The sequence below is a fragment of the Sinocyclocheilus grahami genome, unplaced genomic scaffold (assembly GCF_001515645.1).
Source record: "Sinocyclocheilus grahami isolate Dianchi unplaced genomic scaffold, SAMN03320097.WGS_v1.1 scaffold32.1, whole genome shotgun sequence".
NCBI lineage: Eukaryota > Metazoa > Chordata > Actinopteri > Cypriniformes > Cyprinidae > Sinocyclocheilus > Sinocyclocheilus grahami.
In genome coordinates this window covers 1,123,607-1,147,350 of record NW_015505211.1, presented here as the reverse complement: position 1 = coordinate 1,147,350, position 23,744 = coordinate 1,123,607, and the positions used below count along the sequence as shown (strand labels likewise).

Genomic DNA, 23,744 nt, shown 5'->3' with positions numbered 1-23,744 from the left:
TGTGTGTGTGTGTGTGTGTGTGTGTGTGTGTGTGTGTGTGTGTGTGTCTGGAGAAAATTGCCTCTTGCCAATCAAAACAAAGACTGGGGACACTTCTGTCTCATTAGACCACTGACTGGTTAAGGTCTGTCCCAGGAGAAAGGGAGGACACATGTGCCGGAGGAAATGAAAAAGGGGGCAGTGTGTGCAGATGGGGCTTGTCCCCTGCAGAAATCCCCCAAACCCACCCTGGCAATCAATTTTTTTTTTAAATACTCCTACCATATCCTGCACAACCCCATCTCTTTGTTTTGTGCCCCATCTACTCCCTCATTTTCAGCCTTCAGTGTTACAAATTAGAAATGTATTGAGAGCTGGGCAAGCAGCCCATGTGCACTTCATTTCAACGGCCTGTCGTGGCCTGGCTGCTACAAAGTATACTTTCTCAGTATCACAGTAAAGTTCTTTATTACATATCAATACCAGTATAATGTAACTATTTTCAATAACACATTTTGACACCAAATAAAAACTAACTGAATGGTTATTATAATTTATATGCATATACACTTATTATAAATATTATTATATATTTTTAATATTCTGCTTTCAATATTATATATGTGTGTGTGTATATATATATATATATATATATATATACACACACATATACACACTACACTAGTATACACACACACACACACACACACACTAAATATACTATATATTCAGAAGATAGACAGACAGTATTTATAATTAAATTAATTATTTTATTAATTTAATTATTTGTAATATTTAGGTATAAAATTATATATATATTATACAAAAAAGCAATGTAACCAATCTGTATTGCTTTGTAAATATTTCTTCAAAACTGTATCATTGAATGTGCCTCATTTTTTAAATGAACATTTTCTTATTTTTGTATCAATTTGGTGTTAAAGTACCACTAGCTTTGACCAACCTATTCATAATGACACACTGATTCATTATGAGAAAACGCACAAAGCATGAGAGGGAAAAATAGAGAATGAGTGTGAAAGAGAAAGACATGTGCAGGACAGAAATCAATTCCAACATTCCCACCACAACGACGTATTGATTCAAATCTACTTTCAGCAGAATATTGTCTGAAAAACCATAATCAACTTGGCATGCTATTTATTAGATATCATAGCAAATTAATATTTGTGTAAAAACATTTAAATATATATAGCGATGGACTGTGCAAAGCACATTTAATGTCAGAAGAATGGGTTTTTTCATTGATTAGATTATCTAACAAACTTTAGTCTCTGATTGCATCAGGCTTGAAGTGTGTATGCATGTGTATGTGCGCACGCATATGAGCATCGGTCAGCCGTCACAAAAGGAGCTCTCTGATTGGCTCCTCCCCATCGGCTCTTTGAGCTAATAGACTGATAGATTTTAGAGGGATTCTATCAGCTCTGGTTGTTTCAAAGACAATTACACACTCTCTCTGCCAGATTGTGGTTAGAAATATGTATGTGACTATGTTTGGTCTATACGCTTACGTCTTTAAATTACAAGTTTTTACCTTCAAATCTCTCCCAGCTTGATTCCTCTACAGTTTATGAATATAAACTGATATGCAGTCACATATACATGGTTTTCTTGTCCTCTATTTTTACCTTTTGACTGAAGTTAATATGTGATCCTGGACCACAAAACCAGTCTTAAGTCGTTGGGGTATATTTGTAGCAATAGCCAAAAATACATTGTATGGGTCAAAATTATTGATTTTTCTTTTATGCCAAAAATCATTAGGATATTAAGTAAAGATCATGTTCCATAAAGATATTTTGTAAATTTCCTACTGTAAATATATTAAAACTTAATTTTTGATTAGTAATATGCATTGCTAAGAACTTCATTTGGAGAACTTTAGATTTTTTTTCACCCTCAGATTCCAGATATTCAAATAGTTGCATCTCGGCTAAATATTGTCCTATCCTAACAAACCATACATCAATGGAAAGCTTATTTATTAAACTTTCAGATGATGTATTTTGAAAAATTGACCCTTATGACTGGTTTTGTGGTCCAGGGTCACATATATTTGAATATGCAAATAAATGGTGTCATTTACAGACGGTGAAAATGCAGATGGAAGTATCAGAATTACTATTATGATTGTTTTCTTGTGATTTTATATATATGTGTGTGTGTGCGTGCGTGCGAGAATCATATAAATAATATTTAAATATATTTAAATATATATAAATCTAATTTTATTTTTTTTTTTCTTTTGTATCGTAATCAATTTTAATTATATTTTAAAAAACGGTTTAGGAAATGGAAACTCAAGATCAGTAAAATGCAAATCAGCACGTGAAAGTCGTGAGTGCTTGTGGTAATGAAACTCTCATTAGAGAGAGCAGAAGAAGATACAGCTAAGTCCAAGTCAGATCTTTCACACTGCATTTGAACAACTGAGAAGTGAGAATAAAAAAATTTAAAAAAAATTATGCACAAACAGGAACAGGAATTAACACAGAACACTGTATACACACACACACACACACACACACACACACACAGAGCAACACGGCCCACACCGCCCATGTGCTGACAGCAGATGATTACGGTCCGTAGAACAGCTCAGACTGTTTGTCTTGTACTACGCTCAAACTCAAACAAAACAGCATTGTGTTTGCATGTCAGATTCTGCCACTGCAGCCCTACCAGTACCACTTCTCTGTTATTATGATGTGTGTGTATGGGGGAGAAATCTTGACTGATCATAAGATCGAAGACATGCATATATGTCTTTAGACACCAGGTGTAAAAACACCTCATTCCGTTTACCCAGAGGAATTTTTTTAGCTTAGAGCAAGGGGCACCAACCTTTTTGACAAAGAGCCATGTTTTAAATTCATATCTGTACTAAATGTGCCATTTCATCACCTACCTTTAGCGCCGCTTCGTATACTCTCAGAAAAAATATACAAAGCTGTCACTGGGGCGGTACCCTAAAGTACAAAAGTTAAGTTACATCTTTGTAGCGTATTTACCTCTAAATGGTACATATTAATACCTTAAAAGTAAAAATAAATTTTAGTACTTTCAAGAACATATTTAGTCCCTAAAGTGTACATATCTGTATCTTCTGAAAGGGTACCGCCAGTGAGTTTTGTACCTTTTCTCCTGAGTATATTATATATTGTATGCAATATAATACAAATTTGCTATATTTAATCAAATATAAATTGGAGAGTTCAGCTCAGATTTTTATATTCTCGGGAGAAATATTTGCGTCTAAATATTAAGTTCAATGTTCAAACTTTTTCGATTTGAGTCTCATCCGAGCTGGACCTGAACCATGAAGACTAGAGTCACGGCAAGATCTCAGAGCGCAGTTTGGTGAGCGTGTGGGTGTCAGCCTACACTGATCACAGACCAGCAGTGAGTCACCAGCTCAGCCCCAAACTCAACTGATAACTGCAGTTATTACTACACCTCACCGAGCTGCACTGACACGGAGCGGCAGCCAATTGACATACGGGGGCAGAGAGGCCTAGGACAAACACGCAAGCTCCTCAACCGAAGCCCACCATCAATCATTCTAGATAACTAATAAATGTCACTCTTCACCAAAGCCCCAGTCTGGCGCCTCGACACTCGCTCGCACATACAAACACATGCATACCACACAGACACAAGCAAACAATCTCGCACAAAAGTCAGCAAACAAACCCACGCATTCCATCTCCTCTGAAGCCCAGATGCTAGTTGCGCCTTCTAAAATGTTTCCTGAACTTTTGTGGACAAACTTATGGCTTCTTCTGATGAGCTTTTGTGTCTCCAAACCTTCTGCTAACAGAACGAGAGAGGACGCACTTCGTCCTCCCACAGACACAGGATGTGCTGCAGGAAATTCAATGGAAGTCATATTCACACACTCTGTCAGCTCCTGTTCACTTCCTGCATCAAGGTTACACTTCCATTTCCTCTAGCATTAACATTTTTGACCCTTTAATCAACTGAGGCTTTCTTCATTAACACAAGGAATAAACAGATGACTAAAACGGCATTCGCGCCCACGAAGTGACTAAGCGCGTGTCAGTGAGTCTTTACAATCAGCATTTCTAAAGAAAGACATTGTCCTCCTCCTCTCTGCCTACATGCTGCACCTCACTCTGGCATGGCCTGAGCCATAGACTTATAATTACTAGATGGCTCAACCCAACTCATGTCCGTCTCACCACATCATAGCAGATGGGCCCCAGATTTCAGGCTCCGAATGGGTTGTTTCTGGGCCACAGTGAGCTCTCAAGCCATTTGCTTTCATATTTGCAGGAAGGATGGACATTTTGGTCATTTTACTCCGGTACTAAACCAATTGTTAAACACAGCTTAAGGACAGGGAGTTGGATTCTGTCAAACTGTTCTACGTACAGATAGAAGTTGTTAGCTGGTGCATTGGTTTACACTTAAAAATAAACCATTTTAAAAGCACTTTTAGAAATGTTTTTTTTTAACAAAAAGTTAAAAATAAAAGAAATACAAAAATATATAAAACAAAAAAAAATTTAAATAAAAAGGTATAAAATAAAAATGACAAAATAAGATAAAATATATATATAGTATATAAAATAATAAAAAAAAATTAAGAATAAAACAAAAATAATACATGCAAAAAAAAAATTTAAATAAAAAGGTATAAAATAAAAATGACAAAATAAGATAAAATATATATATAGTATATAAAATAATTAAAAAAAATTAAGAATAAAACAAAAATAATACATGCAAAAAAAAAATTTAAAAAAAAAGCAAAGCAAAATTAAATGAAATGCACATTTTTTTTTCATGATCGATCATTGCTGTCTTAGTTCTGGTACTCACAACCATTTCTAATTTCCAGTAATAAACTCTGGTTGAAAAGGAAATGGCGTCACTCTAAAGTGAGGATTTTCCCTTACTGCGCAATGATGCACCTGGAAGCTGTGGTGTATAAACCATTGCCAGGAATAGCTTGACATACACCAGCACTATTAATTCCCCCTGTGTGTATGATCCTGGAGGAAACTCCGAGAGAATCTGAAGGCATTACATATCAGAGTCTGTCTGGATGAAGAAGGGGGGACTCCCTGAATGTCACAGTGAAAGCAAGGCTCTGTGAGTATGTTGGAGAAGGCATGTCAGTGAGTGTAACTGGTTATTCTGGGTGATCCCCGGGTTTGATCATAGTGTGGGAATGGCTCAGCTTTGAGTATGTGAGAGCTCTGAAAAACTTTCATGCTGAAGGGAGACTCTGTCATACCTTCCTCCTGTGTCACTCGCTCCATGACTTACTCACAGACGTGAGTAAAACACCCCTTTTTCTCTCTATAGCTCAGGCCCCCACACGTTCACTCAGCCCTGCTCTTCCTTTCTTGTTCTCTTTCTGGGCCCATTTCCTGTGTAGATGGCGTAGCTTAATAAATACAGTAGATTGATAAAAGATGTACTTTATTGATTCCTGAAGGACATCTCTGTGCAAGATCAGCAATAATGCTGAACAAACAACAAACACAATATAAAATACACAGCGGGGCTCTGGTCTGGTCAAAAACAGTTGATTAATATTTGTAATTTGCAATAATGGGTGTAAATTAAAACATTTCATAAACACTTTTGCTGGAAAACAACGTGAAATGGCGATTTATTTGTAATTTTCGATAGGGATGTGTTAAAACTACACAGCACAGCATGTTAATTAAAGAACTTTAAAAAATTTAATATTATATAATGAAACATTAAATATATAATATTTTTTATTATATATTAATAAATATATTTCTATTATTTTTCTAAATTTAGATAAAATCATTATAGGGCTGCTTGATTCTGGCAAGAATTATAAATCACAATTATTTTGGTCAATATTAAGGCAATGACTTTGGGAATCAAGGAAATCAATGCATCTACTGAACTTAAAAAAAACTTTTTAGCTGTGAACTTCCTTGAACTTTAAACTTCATATATAACTCAACTAATTAAAACAAAAAATTAATTCAAAACAAATGAGTATTTAATTTATTAACGTAAATTATTTGTAAAATAAATAAAATATAAAATTAACGTCTATTTATTACAAAAGACAAAATGATAACAGCATTGCAAAAGTGTGTTACAGTAATGGTTTATATTGATTATCTTGTTTTCATAATTTTCTGGAGGCCAAAATCATAATTGATTGACCAGTCTTAAATCATTCTCACACTATCGACAAGCCTCTTTTATTCAAGCCAGCATAGAAAACCAAACATTTTCAAAGTTTGCAAGACATATAGACGTAGATGTTCAAAGCATGCCAGCTCCATCCTGTGGGCTTCTTGTGGCAAAAAACATCTGCACTCTTCTCAGAAAACCAATTCTGCTATTTTTAATAATGCAAATGTATAGCTGCAATGTGCTTTATAACTCCCCAACGCCAAAAAATACATTAAACCCTCAACTGCTGCCAAACGCATCTCTTGTACCTCTGTGTGCACTGTCTATGTTTTCAAATGCTCTTTGAGAAGCAGGTGGTTTACAAAGTTTCTTAATATAGAACATTTTGGATTATTTACAACTTTAGTTGTAAATCTCAGTTGTCAATAAACCCAGAACACTGCATCAGTACTCCGTCCCATCCTGGTATCTCAAGCCAAAGATTCTCTGTGCTAATCTACAGCATGCTACAGATGGGGTCCATAAACAAAGTTGTAAATAACTCCGAATATGACATTAAACTATTGTTTATTCTGCTTTTAGTATCCCAGCAGTCGATGAATGTCAGGTTGTTATTTCATAACCTTGCCTTGTTGTCTTAATCTAATGCGTGTTGGAACAAGCATCTGGTCTATGGCATAATAAACTTAAACTGCAAGTATGACCTTCAAACCATATGTGATGATACCAACTTTTTGATAAAACATTGCTTCATTCATTGTCCTGTGCGGGTTTTAGAAGGATATCCTGGAGAAGATATTTCGACCATCACTTCCAGAACACCACAAAGCCGCATTGTTTCATTTCCCGTAATATTGAGGTATTATGAAAGCTGTGTCTCTTTAACAAAATAGAAACATTTCTCCCATACACCACTGACTCTCCTCAAACATTGACTGCCAATGTTTTGGTTTTTTTCTTTTCTGTGAGTGATCTGAAATGCCATTCTGAATCAGCGGAACATGTTACAGTTAGTTCAGTGACAAACAGGAAAAAGAGATCTAAGATTAGCTTTATGATGATCAGCTTTCTGAAACCAGCTACAAACCCAATGACAAAGTCAAGTCAACACCAGCAGGAACTTGGAAGCATAGGGACATCATAGCCATGTGAAGGACACTGCTTCACGGTCACTTCCTGTTCGAGTAGCTTTGCACACACAGAGATAAGATTGACACACAATGTAGATACTGACCACAATTACTGGCAGGAAGCTGACTGGTGTGGAGGTAAGCTATGAAATAGCCAATTTAAATTTTTCAGCTTCATATCAATTTATTTACTAGTTGCCTGAAACCTAACTCTCATTCTCAGCCTATCTTTACAATGTAGAGTCCAAACAAATGTGGTAAACAAAGAGAACAATATCTGTGGCCAGGCAACATTCTGTTTCCTGGTGCGACACTACAGGGCTGAGCAGATTGAGTGGTTATTACTTTAGGAAGCTGCTGCGGCACGGCTGTCAGATTGAGAGGCAGACATTAGAGGCAGGAACTTATCGCAACAGCTGGACAGATTTCCCATACTCTTGTCTTGTGCGTAGATATCAACTGCTCTGAGAAGCATCAAAAGTAAATATGTGTTAGCTTTGAGAGCTTTATATACTCCTAAACTTTGATAAAATAAACCTTTATTAGATACATATTTTTAGTCTTTCTTTTCTGGAAACAGAATAAAAATATTGATGAGTCATCCTGCACTACACAGATTTTTGTCCAATCAAATGCTCTCTAGAATGAGGTTGTTCCTCTCCCTGATGCAACCTGCCACAACTAGCAATGCCAAGTACCAAATCACAATTTTGCTGCAATGTGATGTAAAATAAAATGAAATAAAGAATAAAAATAAAAACAAATAAATGAAAACAAATAAAATGAAAAGACAAAATAAAAGAAAATAAATTAAAAATACTAAAAGAATAAAATATAATAGTAACAAATAAAAATACAACAAAAAATAAAAGTTTTAGATTAATAGGTTTGGTTTTCAGTAATAAGTTAATTAATTAAATTCTAACTAGTGAAAGCCTGCTTCAAAAACAGGATAAGAATGCGATATAAGCAAGGTTGGTTGGTATAGGTTGCTAGTTCTGGTTCTTAAAGCTTAGAGAACTGGTGCTTATGAAAGAGTGATGAGTTTGTTTCTCCACATCTCTCGTTTCGGCTCGAAGAGGATGCTGCTTCCGGGATGGAGTGGATCAATACTGGTTTCAGTTAAGGAAGGTTGTTGGAGGATCCATTCTGCCTTATCAGTGTAAATGCAGATCTGAGCCTTTAGAGGAAACGCACACACCCTCAGACACTCGCACTGCGAACATGTCCAAGCACTTAACCGTGATGTTTTAATTAAGGAAATGTCTGAGATATCCAAGAATTTGATTACTCTAAATAAAAAAGATGCTTAAAAGTTGTTAAGCTAATGAAGTAGCCTTTCTGTTATCCTAAGACACATCTCTTAAGACATATCGGTAAAAAAATTTAAAAAAGAAGAAAATGTCTATCTGGTTGCTAGGGTGATATCGGTGGTTGCTAGGTGGTTTCTTCCTGGAATTCTGAATCACAAAAAATGTAACTGGTCATCATGTAATCATACGTTTAAGAGCAACGGATAACTGACGAGACCACACGCTTCACAAACGTCTCTCACACCCCACGATGAGTGACACATCTCTTGGTTTGAGTGACGGACAGGAGGCAACCGATCCCAGAAGGCCTAATCTAGTCTGACAGTTTAAACAGGCTTTCACACTGAGGTAGCAAGTCGGTCACAGTGCTGCAGGCAGTTTCGGGGCCATGTTATGCTGAGTTGAGTCTACGGGAGGTTTCTGATCACAGAAAGAAAAAAGACGTTGCCAGCTCAGAGTTTCCATCCTGTGCACTTCAACAGCACAATGCGCAGCCCGACAGAAGCGTTTATGTGGTCCCTCTGATGAGTGATGAGGTCACCAATTTTACGGCGGGAAAAGACAAAAGGCGTTCAGAGCTCTGGCAGGTGTTCTTCTGTGGCTGCTTTAAAACTACAAACCTGAGGTTTTATCGTAACTCATGCAGACAAATGTTTCATTGAAATCAACTGAATGTATGGTGACAGCTATGAGAGTTGGAGGGAGGCTTTTTTTTGTTGTTTTTAAAAGAAGCCTCACCCAGGATTTATTTGATGAAAAACACACAGTAATACTGTGAAATATTATTACCGTTTAAAACAACTTTTCTATTTTAATATACCTTAAAATGTAATTAATTACTGTGATGGCCAAGCAAAATTTCTCCAGTCTGTAATGTCACAACATCCTTCAGAAATCATTCTAATATGCAGATTTACTGCTCAAGAAACATTTCTAATTATTATAAATGCTGAAACAGTTGCACTTTGTATAATCCATAACAGATTTTTTTCAGGATTCTTTAAAGGGGTCATATAATGTTGCTAAAAAGAACATTATTTTGTGTATTTGGTGTAATGAAATGTGTTTATGCAGTCTAAAGTTCAAAAAACACATTATTTTCCACATACTGTACATTATTGTTTCTCCTCTATGCCCCACCTTTCTGAAACGTGTCGATTTTTACAAAGCTCATTGGTCTGAAAAGCGAGGTGTGCTCTGATTGGACAGCTATCCAGTGCATTGTGATTGGCCGAATACCTCAAGCGTGTGACGGAAATGTTACACCCCTTACCATACTGTGATGCCCTGTCCTGCCGGAGCGACGAGACAAAAACCCATTACAAACGAGGCATTTGTTGCATCCAGTGGGGACATAATTACGGATTATAATGACTTATACTGTCTTTTTACGTATTGCGTTGCATCGCGCCGCGTAAACATAAAACTCTGTCTGCATTTGTGATCGGAGAAATTACAAACAATAAGCGCTACTATACACTGCTCAAACTTGTGTTTGAATCATCAGTGGCAAATTCTTTAAATATAAAAAACGTACTTACAGTCTCTGAGTCAGAGAACAGCCGGCATTGTAGTCTACTCTTCCAGGATCAGGAACCAGTACCCCATAAAATGTGAGGCACACAAATGAATATTTGGGTTGAACTGTTCTGGAACAGTGTTGTAAATACAACTTAACCACTGATTTCTAGTCGTGTCCTCTTTTGGAAGACCAAACAAAGTAGTTTTGCTTTCACAACGAAACACAGCGTCACACACAGCGGGCTTGAGTGAGCGGAAGCCGGCGAGCTTGAGAACGGCGCGGTCGGCGGATTCGAAGAAGGAGCGGCCGGCGGGCTTGCGGCAACCACGTGACGACCCCAGGCTGGACTCCGCTTCATCCACGATGAAAGCCGATCCAGCGATCCACAGCGTGAAGTTGATGTATTTCCTCAGCGACCAGCACGGATCAGCTCTAGGTAAGATGAAGCGGATATCGTCCTCTTTTGGAAGGCCAAACAAAGTAGTTTCTACAGTGAGAATAAAAGTTACACCTTTCTTTGCTTGAACATTTGGGCGGCGTTATGCAAATCTTCCCACATTGTGATGTAGACATGTGGGGGCGTGTTAGAACGAACCATTTTAGGTAGGTGTGGTTGACTCTTAACTTTTATAAACAATATCTCTTTGGATTTGAGACTTTAGTCTTTGCAACTTTACAGATCTTCTTTATGCACCAAGAGCTTGTAACACTCCAAAGAGAAAGGAAAAATTGAAATCGCATCATATGACCCCTTTAAGGATTCGAAAGTTCAAAAGAACAGCATTTATTTGAAACAGTAAAATTTTAAATGTCTTTACTGTCACTTTCAATTTAATGCATCCTTGCTGAACAAAAGTATTAATTTCTTTAAAAAACTCAAGGGTTTCTTTAAAGAAAAACATGTTGTGGGTATAAGGATATATTCCATATGTATTTAGCATGTTAAAGTGCTCTGGCTCAGTTTTGTTTGTTCACAGTCTGCCTTCTTCACTTCCTGTTTGTTGCTGCCATGTGGTTTGAGTTTGAGCTCCGTCAAGTTAATTCTTTGTCGTCCCATTTTTTATCTTAAAATCAATTTTATACACCATCCTTTTTCAGTTCTATAACGTGTGAATATATTTCCTATCGTATTCTACAACAAAAACAATCAGAGCGCTTTGTTAGCACTGCGATATCGTTGACATGATTGCAAAGATATTATTTAAACTGAGCTGGATGTTGACATCACTGAATTCAATGATGAACTGTCTTTAACTGAAAAATGAGTGTTTACTATTGTCACTTTGCATTATTGACACTATTTTCCTAATTAATGCTGTTCAGTTGCTTTGACACAATCTGTATTGTTAAAAGCGCTATATAAATAAAGGTGACTTGACTTGACTTCTGGGATTTCATTCTCAACAGCAGTGGATGGTGACTGGGGCTCAGATGGCCTGCTGATGTGTGTGTTTGTTTGTGTATACACAGTATATGAGTAGGAAACATAGAGAGGCAAACACATCACAATAAATCAAGCACATCAGCCAGACTCCCAGAAGACCAGCACCATATAGACACAAAAACGCAACAAAGTCCCATATGGACACCAGTAAAACCTCACTAGACAAATCCTCATTCCCTCTCCAGACTGGACACACACACCCAACTCCCCAAGCGCCTTGGTGGAAACAAGGCAGGTTTCTGTTCTTTAAAGCACACATCTGCCACAATGGACCTAACCCAGAGCTCAGATGGGGACGGGACATTGCTAGAAGTAGAGCAAACATGGGAACAAATTTAAGGCTTGTTCTCTCATCTTCTGCTCTTCTCTCGTTCTACAAGACACCTAACCACTTGAGACGCAGCTGTCGAGACTACTATTGATTTGCTGTTTGGGTTGATTTGAATCCACCCTGAAGTTCCACCTGCTGCCCGCACCAAAAAAAAAAACAGGGCCAAGCCAACACTCACTTGCAGTCACTTAGATGACAAGAAGCCGTCACAAATGGGGCTCTGGTTTCAGAGGAACACATTTTCACTGCTGTGGAAAGTGTGACACTCACCCACACAGTTCACGAACACAACAGCGCCCTATGACACCTGAGACGTAGAATTTAAAGACTGAGAGGTAAAGATGGAGAAAACAAGTGAGATATTAGAGAGCAAGAAGAGGCGAGCAGATGTTTTGACATTTAAAACCAACAACAGAGATACAAATGAAACCTCAAAAGCTGATAATTCATTAGATAGGTTCATTTAAGGAGGCGTCCCATCTGTAAGCTTTTCCAGATGAGACCAGCAAAGGTTGAACCCCAAATTTCAGGGGGCTGTGGCACAAAGAGACAATCATGAAGACAAAAGGGTGATGTGTGTTTTAAGGACAGGTGGGTTCTGTATCTGAAATCAGCTCACTGCATTATAATAAGGCTAAAAATATACTCTACACAAGCACACAGACACAAAAGCTTGGCCAATGAATTGGAATGCATTGAAGTCTCATTCACCCGTTAACATGCTCAATTTAATGTGGCGGTAACCTACTAAACCTCGAAACTCAAGAGAATGACTGAGTTCAAATTTGCCATTTAAGGGATGCAATGATATTAATTTCTGTCAGATATACAGATAAACTGATTAGCCTATACTTTAAATGACCGATATTTAAATTCTAAATATATATTTAAAAAACACAAATTTTTTTTAAATCAGTCAACACAATTATTTTAAATAATACATTAGCAACAACAAGTAGTTGACCAAAAAAAAAAAAGTTTCTGCTAATGACCAACCCTTGATTTATGAATTGCATTCCTGGCTAGAAGCATTTGTGTACTTGCGTATATATGTATTCTGACATAAATGTGTTTGTGTTCACAGAAAAAGGATAATTGTCAAAGGGAAACACAAAAACAGGATGTTATGGGGCACTTCCCCCTTGAGTTTTCCTCCAGATGACTGAAAAGAGGGTTAAGTTTCACAGTACAACAGAATCCGAGTGAGCAAAAATCATAACAGATACCCGCACTCAATGCCACTGATTTGCAGTATAAAGATGTCCTGTCTTGTAAGAGTGTGTGTATGTGTGCGTTTGCCCTTCCTCTTGAGGTCATATATCCCAACGTCTTTCCTTTCCGGTTTTGTCCCCAGCCCTTCTTGCAACCCACTTCCTTTAAGGCCTGGATAAGTTTTGGGATCTTGAGAATTCCCATCCAGTTAAACTACAGAGAACATAGACAATGAATTTATTCTGAATTTCTCGGAAGCTCAGTCTTTTTCAGTTAAGCCAATTCAAAGCAGTAAACAGTGGTATCTCCTAGATCTAAGGCTCGGAATTGGTCCGTGACTTCCTCATTAATTAACCTTTTTCCATCATTAGCCGGGCACCAGATGAAACTCATCATCACACTGCAGAGCAGACGGTGCGGTAACCGAGCCATGGTGGGGTGGGGGAGTTGTGATACGTGGTGTGCCATGTGATTGGTGGTAGACTGAGTACTGTTAATTGCGCTATTACCCAAATGCAGATCTCTGCTCATTAATCACGTGCTGGGCTTACATTTGACAATGCAATTTAAGAGAAATAAACAAACATGATCGCAATAACAAGAGGGCTTAATTGAGCCCCCAATGCAGGACAAACATGTTACACAATGGGTAAAGGAAAAGGAGCGGGAAAACATGAAAGAGTGACCAGAGAGCGGGGAAACCCCTAATTGAGTACATTGAACAGCTGGCTCTATTCCACTGTTATTTGGCCATTTGAACTTCATTGTTCCTGTGTGTGATGGATGCAGCTGGAGAAGGCTGAGATTGGCGGATGGAGAGGGGCCCATTTGTTCTGCAGGCTCTGAGATGAGGGGAGGATATATTTTCCTTTCATTCTCCATGGGAGGGCATTCACTAACTCTGTAAATAACTCCAATTAACTCCAGTCAAGGGGTGACATGCCCTGCTGCAGTCCATCATGTGCCAAGGTCTGGCTCACATTGGACATTATTGCAGTCAATAATTACTTTGTATACTTAAGCAATAAGGTATGAGGTCATGCTATGTTAAAACTAGGGATGCACCAATATTAAAATATTAATCATAGAAAATAAGAAGAAATGTTTCTTGAGCACCAGCATCTTCTTCAGCATGTTAGAATGATTTCTGAAGGATAGTGTGACACTGAAGACTGATTTAATAGCTGCTGAAAATTCAGTTTTGTCACAGGAATAAATTAGTTTAAAATACATTAAAATAAATAATTTTATTTAAATTGTAATACTATTCACAGTATTACTGTTTTGACTATTTATGAGCAATTTAATGCCGCTTTAATGAGCATAAAAGACTTGTCTTACTAACCCCAAACTTTTAAAGAAAAAAAAAACTCTTTCATTAATCAAACTTATTAAATGCCACCTTTCAACAAGAAGATATAGGCTAGTCCATGACAGGTAAACAACCAAATGGTATTTCCAATCAGCTTCCTGGAACTTTCTGTTTTATAATGGTCTTTTATAAGGATCCAACATCTTTTATATATAAGAAAAAAGACAAAACAAGAGCCTGAAAGAAAATGCAATTATTACTTTGGAACAGAGAAATAATCTGATGCATAGTGAAAAGTCTTTCTGACCAGAAACTATTGGAGAATGGGTAATTGTGCTCATCCACCAAACAAGCTAACCTATAATTAGTTTCTCCTAGGGAAGAAGAAAGCACTGAATATTAACTTCTGCTTGCACAGAAAAAATAACAGAGTTAACCTTTTAAAAGATGCTCTCTGCAATGTGCTTACTCAAGGTCAAAGAAAACAAGGCATGACGGTCTCTCAGTTCCTCTATGTAGCAGTTTCAAATCCACAGCTCCGTTTCCATCAAGGTCTGCACTTTTACTTCAGCTTTTCATCACCAGCTCAGATGAAGTCTTGAGATAAAGCTACATCAGAGACCTTTTCCATCAAATCTGCTGCTGCGTTAGCAATGACATTCAGTCTGTTTCAGGACAGAGTTCAGTCCATGCATCATCCCGTGATGTTCCTGTTGCCCCCTGTACTGTAACATAAAGATCCTATTCTGTTTACTGCTGTTTACACAGCAGACGGCAATGGGCTCCAAAAAAGTCTGTTTCAACAACTAGAGCATTGTGTTTATCCATCGAACTTCTGCACGGAGAACATAGTAGCTTGTGGTCAAGCACAAATTAAGGATGGTTATTAGTATCCTGTGCCTTAAGGAAATAAAACATTTCAAACATCATATCATGGTGCTAACACCTACACTGGTTAACAGGTGCTAGAGGAGTAGAGTTGCAAGCTGGGAAGAAAATTCCCTTTTAGCACATTTGCGGAAAGCAAAAACTTCCCCAAATGTTCTGTAGCTGTTAGGCGGCTTTAAACCGAGCAAGCTGAGAAAGGAGATTTAAACAGACGGCTGCCACTTGTGAGCAAGTGCAGTATATTACCTATCTCAGAGGGGAAATAGATCTCTTGAAGGGCTCTCAGAGCTTTAAAAAAAAAATTGTTGTTGGATGTGATGAGGCTGGAAGAGGTAGAGTAAGGAATGGGGTTAATACACTGTAATTTCAGTCAGTGTGAATGCAAAACAGCTCCACGGACCGTCCCCACAGTCTGTGGCCTGCTTAAAGGCCAAACCTCAGAGATATTTTCTTCTGCGAGTTTGAGAACAGTGCATCTGAAGTCTCTATCTCTGTTGAGAGCAGTCTCTCTGTCATCTGCTCACACCTCAAAGCCACAGGAACATTAAAACATCTGCTGATCTTCTCATGATGCCTGACGACTGAGAAGCAAGCACGTCAATGAGGCCAAGTCTGAAGCTTCAGCGAAGTTCGGCATGTACTGCATGGCTTCACGCTTCTCTCCACAATGCTTTCCATCTCTGTCACCAAAAAAGACACTGAGGAGATTAAAGCATGAGAGATCCAACACTGCAAGGCTTAAGATTGCCGCCACAGCCCCAGATACAACAAAGCTTGCCAATCTCAACTAGATTTAATACATCCGGCCTATTCATCTCTGTTCCAGACCACCGTTTTGTCCACTTCTTAATGTCAATACTAATAGATAGTAATGCATTTAGATCTTTCCAGTAAGAGGAGAAACTCAGAACCTCAGCAATCCTCTGATAATTATCAAACAGGGTTGACATTGCTAGAATACAGCACACAGTCTGAAGATGGGTGTCTGTATCATCACCATGACGATACTTTTTAATAGCTATTAAAAACTGAGCAGTTAATGAAACAAAGAAAGACCACATTCATTTTTCCCCACTGTTATATCAGTGGCTTTATGGTTAATTTTTCTTCTTTTTCTGTTGTTGTTGTAATTTGCCCACAGCTGTACAACAATGTAAACAAACACAGAAAAATAGTTACACAGATTTGGTGAAAAATGAAATAGTGTGGTTTTTAAAAACAGGGTATAATTAAAAAGAAAATACTTAAAAGGGGTTAAAAAATAAAATGTTTTAAAACTTTTTACTTTTAATGTTTAAAAAACGTTTTCAGTGCATATTTGTGGATTTGTGAACTTTTTGGCCGGGTTTTGTTTCTGCGTGTCGTAAACTCTTGGGGCGAGGCTTCAAAACCTGGGTGTTTTAGGGGCGTGATATTCAAATGACGATTGTTTTCTGGCGCCACATTTATCAACATGCGATCATTCGTACGATGAGATCGGCGGCATAGGAATGTTTCATAAATCACACGTGAACGCTGTCGTAAGTTGATTTGTGCGCACAGATCTGAGATTATATATAAGACAGGAGGGTGCTGGGGGAGAGAGACAGAAAAAGAGAGTCCCATTGTTGGTCTCAGGAGTTGCAGTTTAATTACTATAGCACATGCGGGGCCTCTATGAAGATGCCTGGCTACAGGCCGGGGACCAGCTTTTATACTGATGTCTCCCTGCAGCCCCACTGCACTATGAATGAACTCTCCTTGCTTTTCCACATGGCTCTTTCTCCTGTTTCCCTCCTCTCTTACTGTAACTTAATGTATTAATATTATTTCCTATTAAATTATATATTCCAAATGGTATGGTCCAAATATATATATTTATTATATTTTATTTTTTATTATCATTTATTATTTTCATTATAACTATTGTGCTCAAGATAAAAAAAAAACAATCTATGTGAGCCAGCCAGATGTTACTGTGGCAACATATTTAAATTAGCAGATTTTCAATGTGAGAAAAACAAACATTTCCGTTTACAAGCCACAAAAAATGTATACATGATTATCAATCATAAGAAACCCTGACAGCACAGCACTAACCTGACTATCGACAGTTCCATCATCTAGCACTGGGCCATCAAACCATCCTTATTGTTAAGCCCTGCACTCATATCGATTTCTTGACCTTTTGTCTTCCCTCCCTTCCTCTCTGTAATCTGCAAAAGGACACATTTCTATCCCCCCTTTGTGTGGGACAGGGAACCAAAGGCTGGAAGGCAAAGTAGAGGATCTCTCCCCAGAGATTTAAGACACGAATGACACAGCAGATGTGGAGGAGCTGTCAGCCGATATCCCTGCTCCTGTCCAGAGCGAGAGTCACAGCTCCTGGATACGACAACATGCCAGGACGGCCTGTCAGTTGGTGTCCGCAGGCTAACAAATGCTGCTTTACCTTTCCATCAACTCACAAAAATTTCATTTCAATCATCTTCTCACCCCTGCAGAATCTGGTGAGACTGGGATTGAAAGCATTACTAAAATTAAACTCTTCTACCAAAACCCAAGCCACAGTTGCCAATCAAAAGCACTGGGATATAAACCAAAAGCTGAAACACTACCTGCTGGCAGTATCAAACGCCTTATGATACGTTTTCAAACTGTGCAGTATTTTCCCAAATAGTCAGTGGCCTAAATGCAGTTTAATTGATGTGAGGCTACGCTCTAAACCAGATGCTAGGATTTTCCTCTGTAGTCAAGGGCCATGTTTCATGTCTGAAAAGCACAGGCTGACCCAGAGCTCTAATGGCCCTGAGGGAGAGTATTCTGCATGTGTCAGCTTATGCCCGAGACACACTTTCTCTCTTAATAATCTCTCTCGCTTTGTTCTCGCCTCTGCGCACTCTCTCGCTCTGTTCTCGCCTCTGAGTCTGCCCGGCCCACCAAGGGTTTAGTTTTAGAGGGGGTCAGTCTCTTTCATTAGGGCTGCTGTTCTTGATCAGAGTTGGATTTCCATGATAATGATAATTCCATGATAAGACTCAAACTGACACCAGAGGAAACCCAACGAACAGACCAGTCACACCTGACCTCTCCTATGTCTATGTTCATCCAACAGGACGATCAAAGGGCAAAAGATCAGTGTCAAAAAGAAAGGCTGTATGAGTTATGAGACTGACAACCGTGATAACTCTAAAAGATGATCTTAAAAACCATCTGCAATCATCTCAAGCATGATGCACAACAGTGAACAAAAGTGAAATGTCTGCTCTATTCCTTTAGTTTCACTTTGTAATGGACAAAACACTGACCAGACCATGTGTAAAATGGATTATAAGTGAAATATAAAAAGCATCCTACCGGTCTTGTGACTGTTCTTCATACATTCTCTCCTTGGCTTCCTTAAAGAGGCGGATTGCTCTTTTGGATTTCTTCATCAGGCTGTCGATGTACACTTTGAAATAGTCATTCTCACTTAGCTGAGTAAGTCTCTGGTTCTCTTCATATTTGCACAGAATCAGCCTCAGGTGCTGGTAAGTGTCAGGTAAAATATCCAGGATGTACGGAGGACTGTTCTTCAACTGTAGTCTGGGGTTCTGACATAACCTCACCTAAAAAAAAAATTTCAAGAATCAATTTATTTAAAAAAAAAAATTTAAAGGCAGGTGGTATTTCTGACAAATCTTTTATAAAATATAGTAATGATAGATGCATGGGAAATAAATCACATAAGATATAGTATAAATGTAAACATTAATATATAAATAATGTTTTTTTAATCACAAAAGGTATACATGTTTATATATAAAACATGTTAAAAAAGGGCGCTCAAAATATAAATTTCTGTGAGATATACAAGTTCCAATTTTATATTTTTGTTATATGTGTGTGTGTGTAACAATAAATATACATAGACACACACACACGCATTTTTTAATGTTTTTGAAAGCTTCTTATGAAATAATAAATATTACATATTATACACAAATTTTTATATACATTTTTATATAACAAATCGAAAAATCACAAATTACAAAGGACTGCATATATAAAATAATGGGAAAATATTTTGTCTATTGATTATATATAAATTTATAATATACAGTGGGTACGGAAAGTATTCAGACCCCCTTAAATTTTTCACTCTATACTTTCCGTAACATAACTACATAACTTGTGAGATAGATAGATAGATAGATAGATAGATAGATAGATAGATAGATAGATAGATAGATAGATAGATAGATAGATAGATGAAGTTAACTGGGTGGATTTCAGCAACGAACAAACTTCTCGAGTTTGCAGCCAGACTGTAAACAGTTTGCTACAATGTATCAAACAAACGCTTCCAAACAACCGACTTCATGGAAAAGTCTCTCCGCGCGGGAGAGCAGAGGAAGCACTGTTGCGTCATCGGCAGCAAGACTGTAAACACACTCAGGACACTTACTACTTTGTCCATGAGTTTCCATGTCTTCTCTACGGTCCGGCGGTCCGCGGCCGCCTGCTTGGGGGGTCCGACAGCGTCCTGGATGGCGTCAATAATGCCTAAAATACGGCCTTTCCGATTGTTAGGTGGTCGTCCACTGAGAGCAGTTGCCATTTTCTGCACACTGTAACACACAAACATGTTGCTGCTGAAGGCAACAAAACACATGTGGCCAGATATGTGACAGTATAAATGTGCTGTACCAGCACCGAAAACCTTCGGTCTTCTATATCTGTCCAGCGTTTAGTACAAAGTCAAGACTAGTCAAGTGAAATTAAAATGCTTGAACTTTGTAACTAAGCAATAGCAACGCCATTATCCCATTTAATCCCACTGGTTACATTTGTGAACATTAAACCATGTATGATACAATATACAAATGCACCTATCATATACTGTACATGTAATGTGTATAGGGTCTAATAATAATTTATGAACAAAAATTTGTTTCATACAAATCACGGTCATTATCCATGTAAACATGTCAGTGGTCACTTTTGAATGAGTAACTGATTAAATCACATTCTTAAAAAAAGCACGCAGTTTGTTTAATTAGGTTGACTAGGCAGTAAAATACATGTCCCCAATTAACTGGGAATGATTTGGGATTAAAGGGTTTAAAACCCACCCTGCAAAAAGGGTTACAGTGTTGCACTATTTAAAAGAGCATGAAACAACATGCGTTTTAGCAAGAAATATAACTTGATGTTCAAAACCATGACAACTCGTAAGTCAAAGCAAGGATCTTAAAGTCATTGTAAAATGCGGCAAATTGCTCTTTTGTATCATCTATAAACTCCAGACTTACTGCGGCAAAAGGAAAACAGTGTAGCTGCCAAGACAGGGAATGTCAGAGTTCCTGAGTTGAAGCTTTAGGGAGGTCCCCACAACAAATACAACAAACGCAACAAAAACACAACGCCAATGCCAGGAACCGGTTACATCTCTGCCCAGATGTTCAGAAACTTGAAGCGGCTTTTCCGTATCCTCACGCAGAAACCACTAAAACGCAGTACAATCCCGTTTTTCTCGCTGTCTGATATGGTCGTGTCACTGCTCGCTTAAAAATCAGTACTGGAACAAGAAGCAGCGAAAGCAACAGGGAGGAGCCGAGTGGGCGGAGCCGATGAAGCAATCGCTCTCAGGTGGCCAATCAGAAGGCGGGAACGTTCTCGGCGGTGATGGAGTCCTCCAATCGCCAATTAAAGTGGAGACTTTAACTGCATACTTAATATTTCCGCAAATAAGGAGGCAAATGAAATCGTGCAAAGCGTTTTGTAGGTTGTTCCTGTTATGCAAATTGTACATTCAGTCGTCTTCACTTTCTCCGATGGAAACAAGTATTATGGCAAGCCGGCTTAGCATTTATTACTTAAAAATACCTAAATATTGTGCCATGTATGCTAATAATTTTTTATTACTAGTACCTAATCCAATAGTGACTAGTATATTTTTTTTCACTTGTACTATTCAATAGATAATTGCACTTATTTTAATAGCAACTAACTTCAATTCAATTACTCATTAACTTATTCATTAGATACTAGCACTTGTTTTTTTATTCCATTGTTATTGATAATGCTACTGGTGACAATGGAATAGATATTAGTATCTCATAAATAGCTACTACTAATACTAAAATGGATGCTAATTACTATAAAGTAAGTTCTAGTACCATAGATAAGTAAGGGATAATCAACGGCTTCGTGTCGGGCAGTTCTTTGCCGCCCGACGCACGGCTAGCCGTTGATTATCCCGCTTATTCCATAGTCATTTGCCAAGTTATAGACAAGTTAAAACTAGTATTGCTCTTTGCAGCACAATATTTGACCGAATGGGAAAAATTAGAGTTATTTTCATCAGTTACGGCACGTTAGCGCTAGCATTCTGCTCGCTTCAAATCATACACAGAGATGAAATAGTGCAGTAAGACCACGTTTATTTTAATGAATTATAGCATGTATTTCAATTAATTATCGATCGATCGCTTGAGAGAGAGAGAGAGACAGAAAGAGATGACAGTTGTGTATAGCTGCGTCTGCGTGTCTCTCTGTACAAACAATTACTTCAAAAACAGCGATTTTACCACCTCGTTGCTGAGGAATATAATGTAGCGATCTAGTATCTAGGCTATTTTATTCATGAAAATCACGGGGAAGCATTGACAACAAGTTTGTGTTTGTGTGCAGCGCAATCAGCGATCTCTGACCTCTCTCTCTCTCTCTCGCTGTGTGTGTGTGTGTGTGTGTGTGTTCTCTCTCTCTCTGTGTGTGTGTGTGTGTGTGTGTGTGTGTGTGCGCAAGTGATGCATGTTGGTTAGTGTGCATCAATTAAAGCAGCACATTAATATAGAACGGTGATTAAACTGACTTGGAACTACCTGTGCATTAAACGGTTTTACTGCATACCTGCCAGCCAATCAGAATCCAGTATTCAGACAGACCATGGAATAAAATAGAATAAGAAGTAACTGGAATATTACTAAGTTGAAATTTCAATTGCAAAAGTTTGTGATTTGTTGCTAGTAACATTAGAATCGTTGAATTGGGAAAGTGACAAGTAGCAATGGAATAAATACTAGAATCTAATGAATAATTTAATAAAATAAGTAGGCTAGGCTACTACTGATGTAAAAATAGATAGGACTATACTAGTCAATTTAAAATAATAGATGTTAAATTTGCTTTCCACAGGTTCTGTTGTTTAGCTGCCCTATATCCACGTGGGCCATTGGCGGAACATTTTGTTTCGATCGTTTAATAAGGAATGTCTTGCTCTTCCTCTTCTGCATATTCTGTCTTCATCTCCTTCAGTTCATCTTCCTCATGTTTGTATTCTTAGCTGGATATTCACAGTCATGGAAAACCTGGAAATATCTGGGATTTCAACATTTTGATTTCTAGGCCTGGAAAACTTAATTCATCCAGAGTTTTGTATGTTAAGGCTTGTTCTGTTTGTGAACGATTCATAATTTTGAAAGGATTCTTTGATAGAAAAGCACTTGACAGTATTTCATCATAATGTCTGGCTTTCGAGTTATGATCTTATTTTCAGGTACATCATGTCATATTTTGTAAATATAAACAATATAAGGCCTTTCCAACAACCAGCAATCTTTTAGATTGGTATTTCACCCATCCCATCCCACCCAGACCAGCTACATATGGATTTAATATTCTACTCTTTAATTGACTATACACTGAACTCACAGTTAAATTTTACAGTTACAGTACAAGAATGAGTGATTCTCTACAGAACCTCTGTGAAATATGGAACTGTGAGGTCAAACCACTACAAAAAGCATGGTATAAGCACTCAAAAGGGAAACAGGAAGTAGCAAAAACAATTAAACATCTTTGCACCTGAAGGCACAACAGAATATGCAGACACTACAGAGTAGACTGGTTTATTCAGAGATGGCCACAATCTGATAAAGGAATTAGTAAAGGAGATCAGAAATTTAAGACATGACTCATTTAACTGAGAATCGGTGCAGGACTTTAATGTATCCAGAAAATGCTCAGACATGTCTGGAGTGAATGCAGCTATTTATGTGGTTAGTACATAACCCTTCTACTTTGTCAGAAAATCACAGAGAATAATCAGTTGCTTTCAAAGAATGAAAGAAGATTTTATATCGTCCTGGCTTGTAAATACTGTCTGATGGCAAATTTGAAATTTTAAACTTGCCCCTATCTGCAGCAAAGCACCATGGATGATGTTTGTAATGAGAATGGAGGTCCCTGGGGCCATGACCAAGAGGTCACACGATACAGCGCAGCACTTATTAAAGCACAACGCTCTCAGTTCCACTTCCATGACATTACACACACAGACACAGGATATGTGATCCAATATCTCCAGGGCACATCTTTCTCCAAAGAAAGGAAAGCAGATAGTGAAAAAGTTGCACAAGATGAACAATCATATTATTACAGGGGCTGATGTTGATACACACACACACACAC

At 37.9% G+C, this 23,744-nt stretch overlaps 1 protein-coding gene across 1 annotated transcript in view; it reads right to left on the bottom strand.

Moving 5' to 3' along the window:
* LOC107576804 (E3 ubiquitin-protein ligase CBL-B-like) overlaps positions 1 to 20,827 on the bottom strand; it is a 64,349-nt gene extending 43,522 nt beyond the window's left edge. The window contains exons 1-3 of the mRNA XM_016262939.1: positions 20,585 to 20,827; positions 19,738 to 19,900; positions 18,648 to 18,898 (exon numbers count right to left, since the gene is read on the bottom strand). Of these exons, the coding sequence (XP_016118425.1) occupies positions 18,648 to 18,898; positions 19,738 to 19,890 (404 nt within the window). The 5' untranslated portion in view covers positions 19,891 to 19,900; positions 20,585 to 20,827. The remainder of the gene's footprint in view (positions 1 to 18,647; positions 18,899 to 19,737; positions 19,901 to 20,584) is intronic.
* Between the last annotated feature and the right edge of the window lie 2,917 nt (positions 20,828 to 23,744).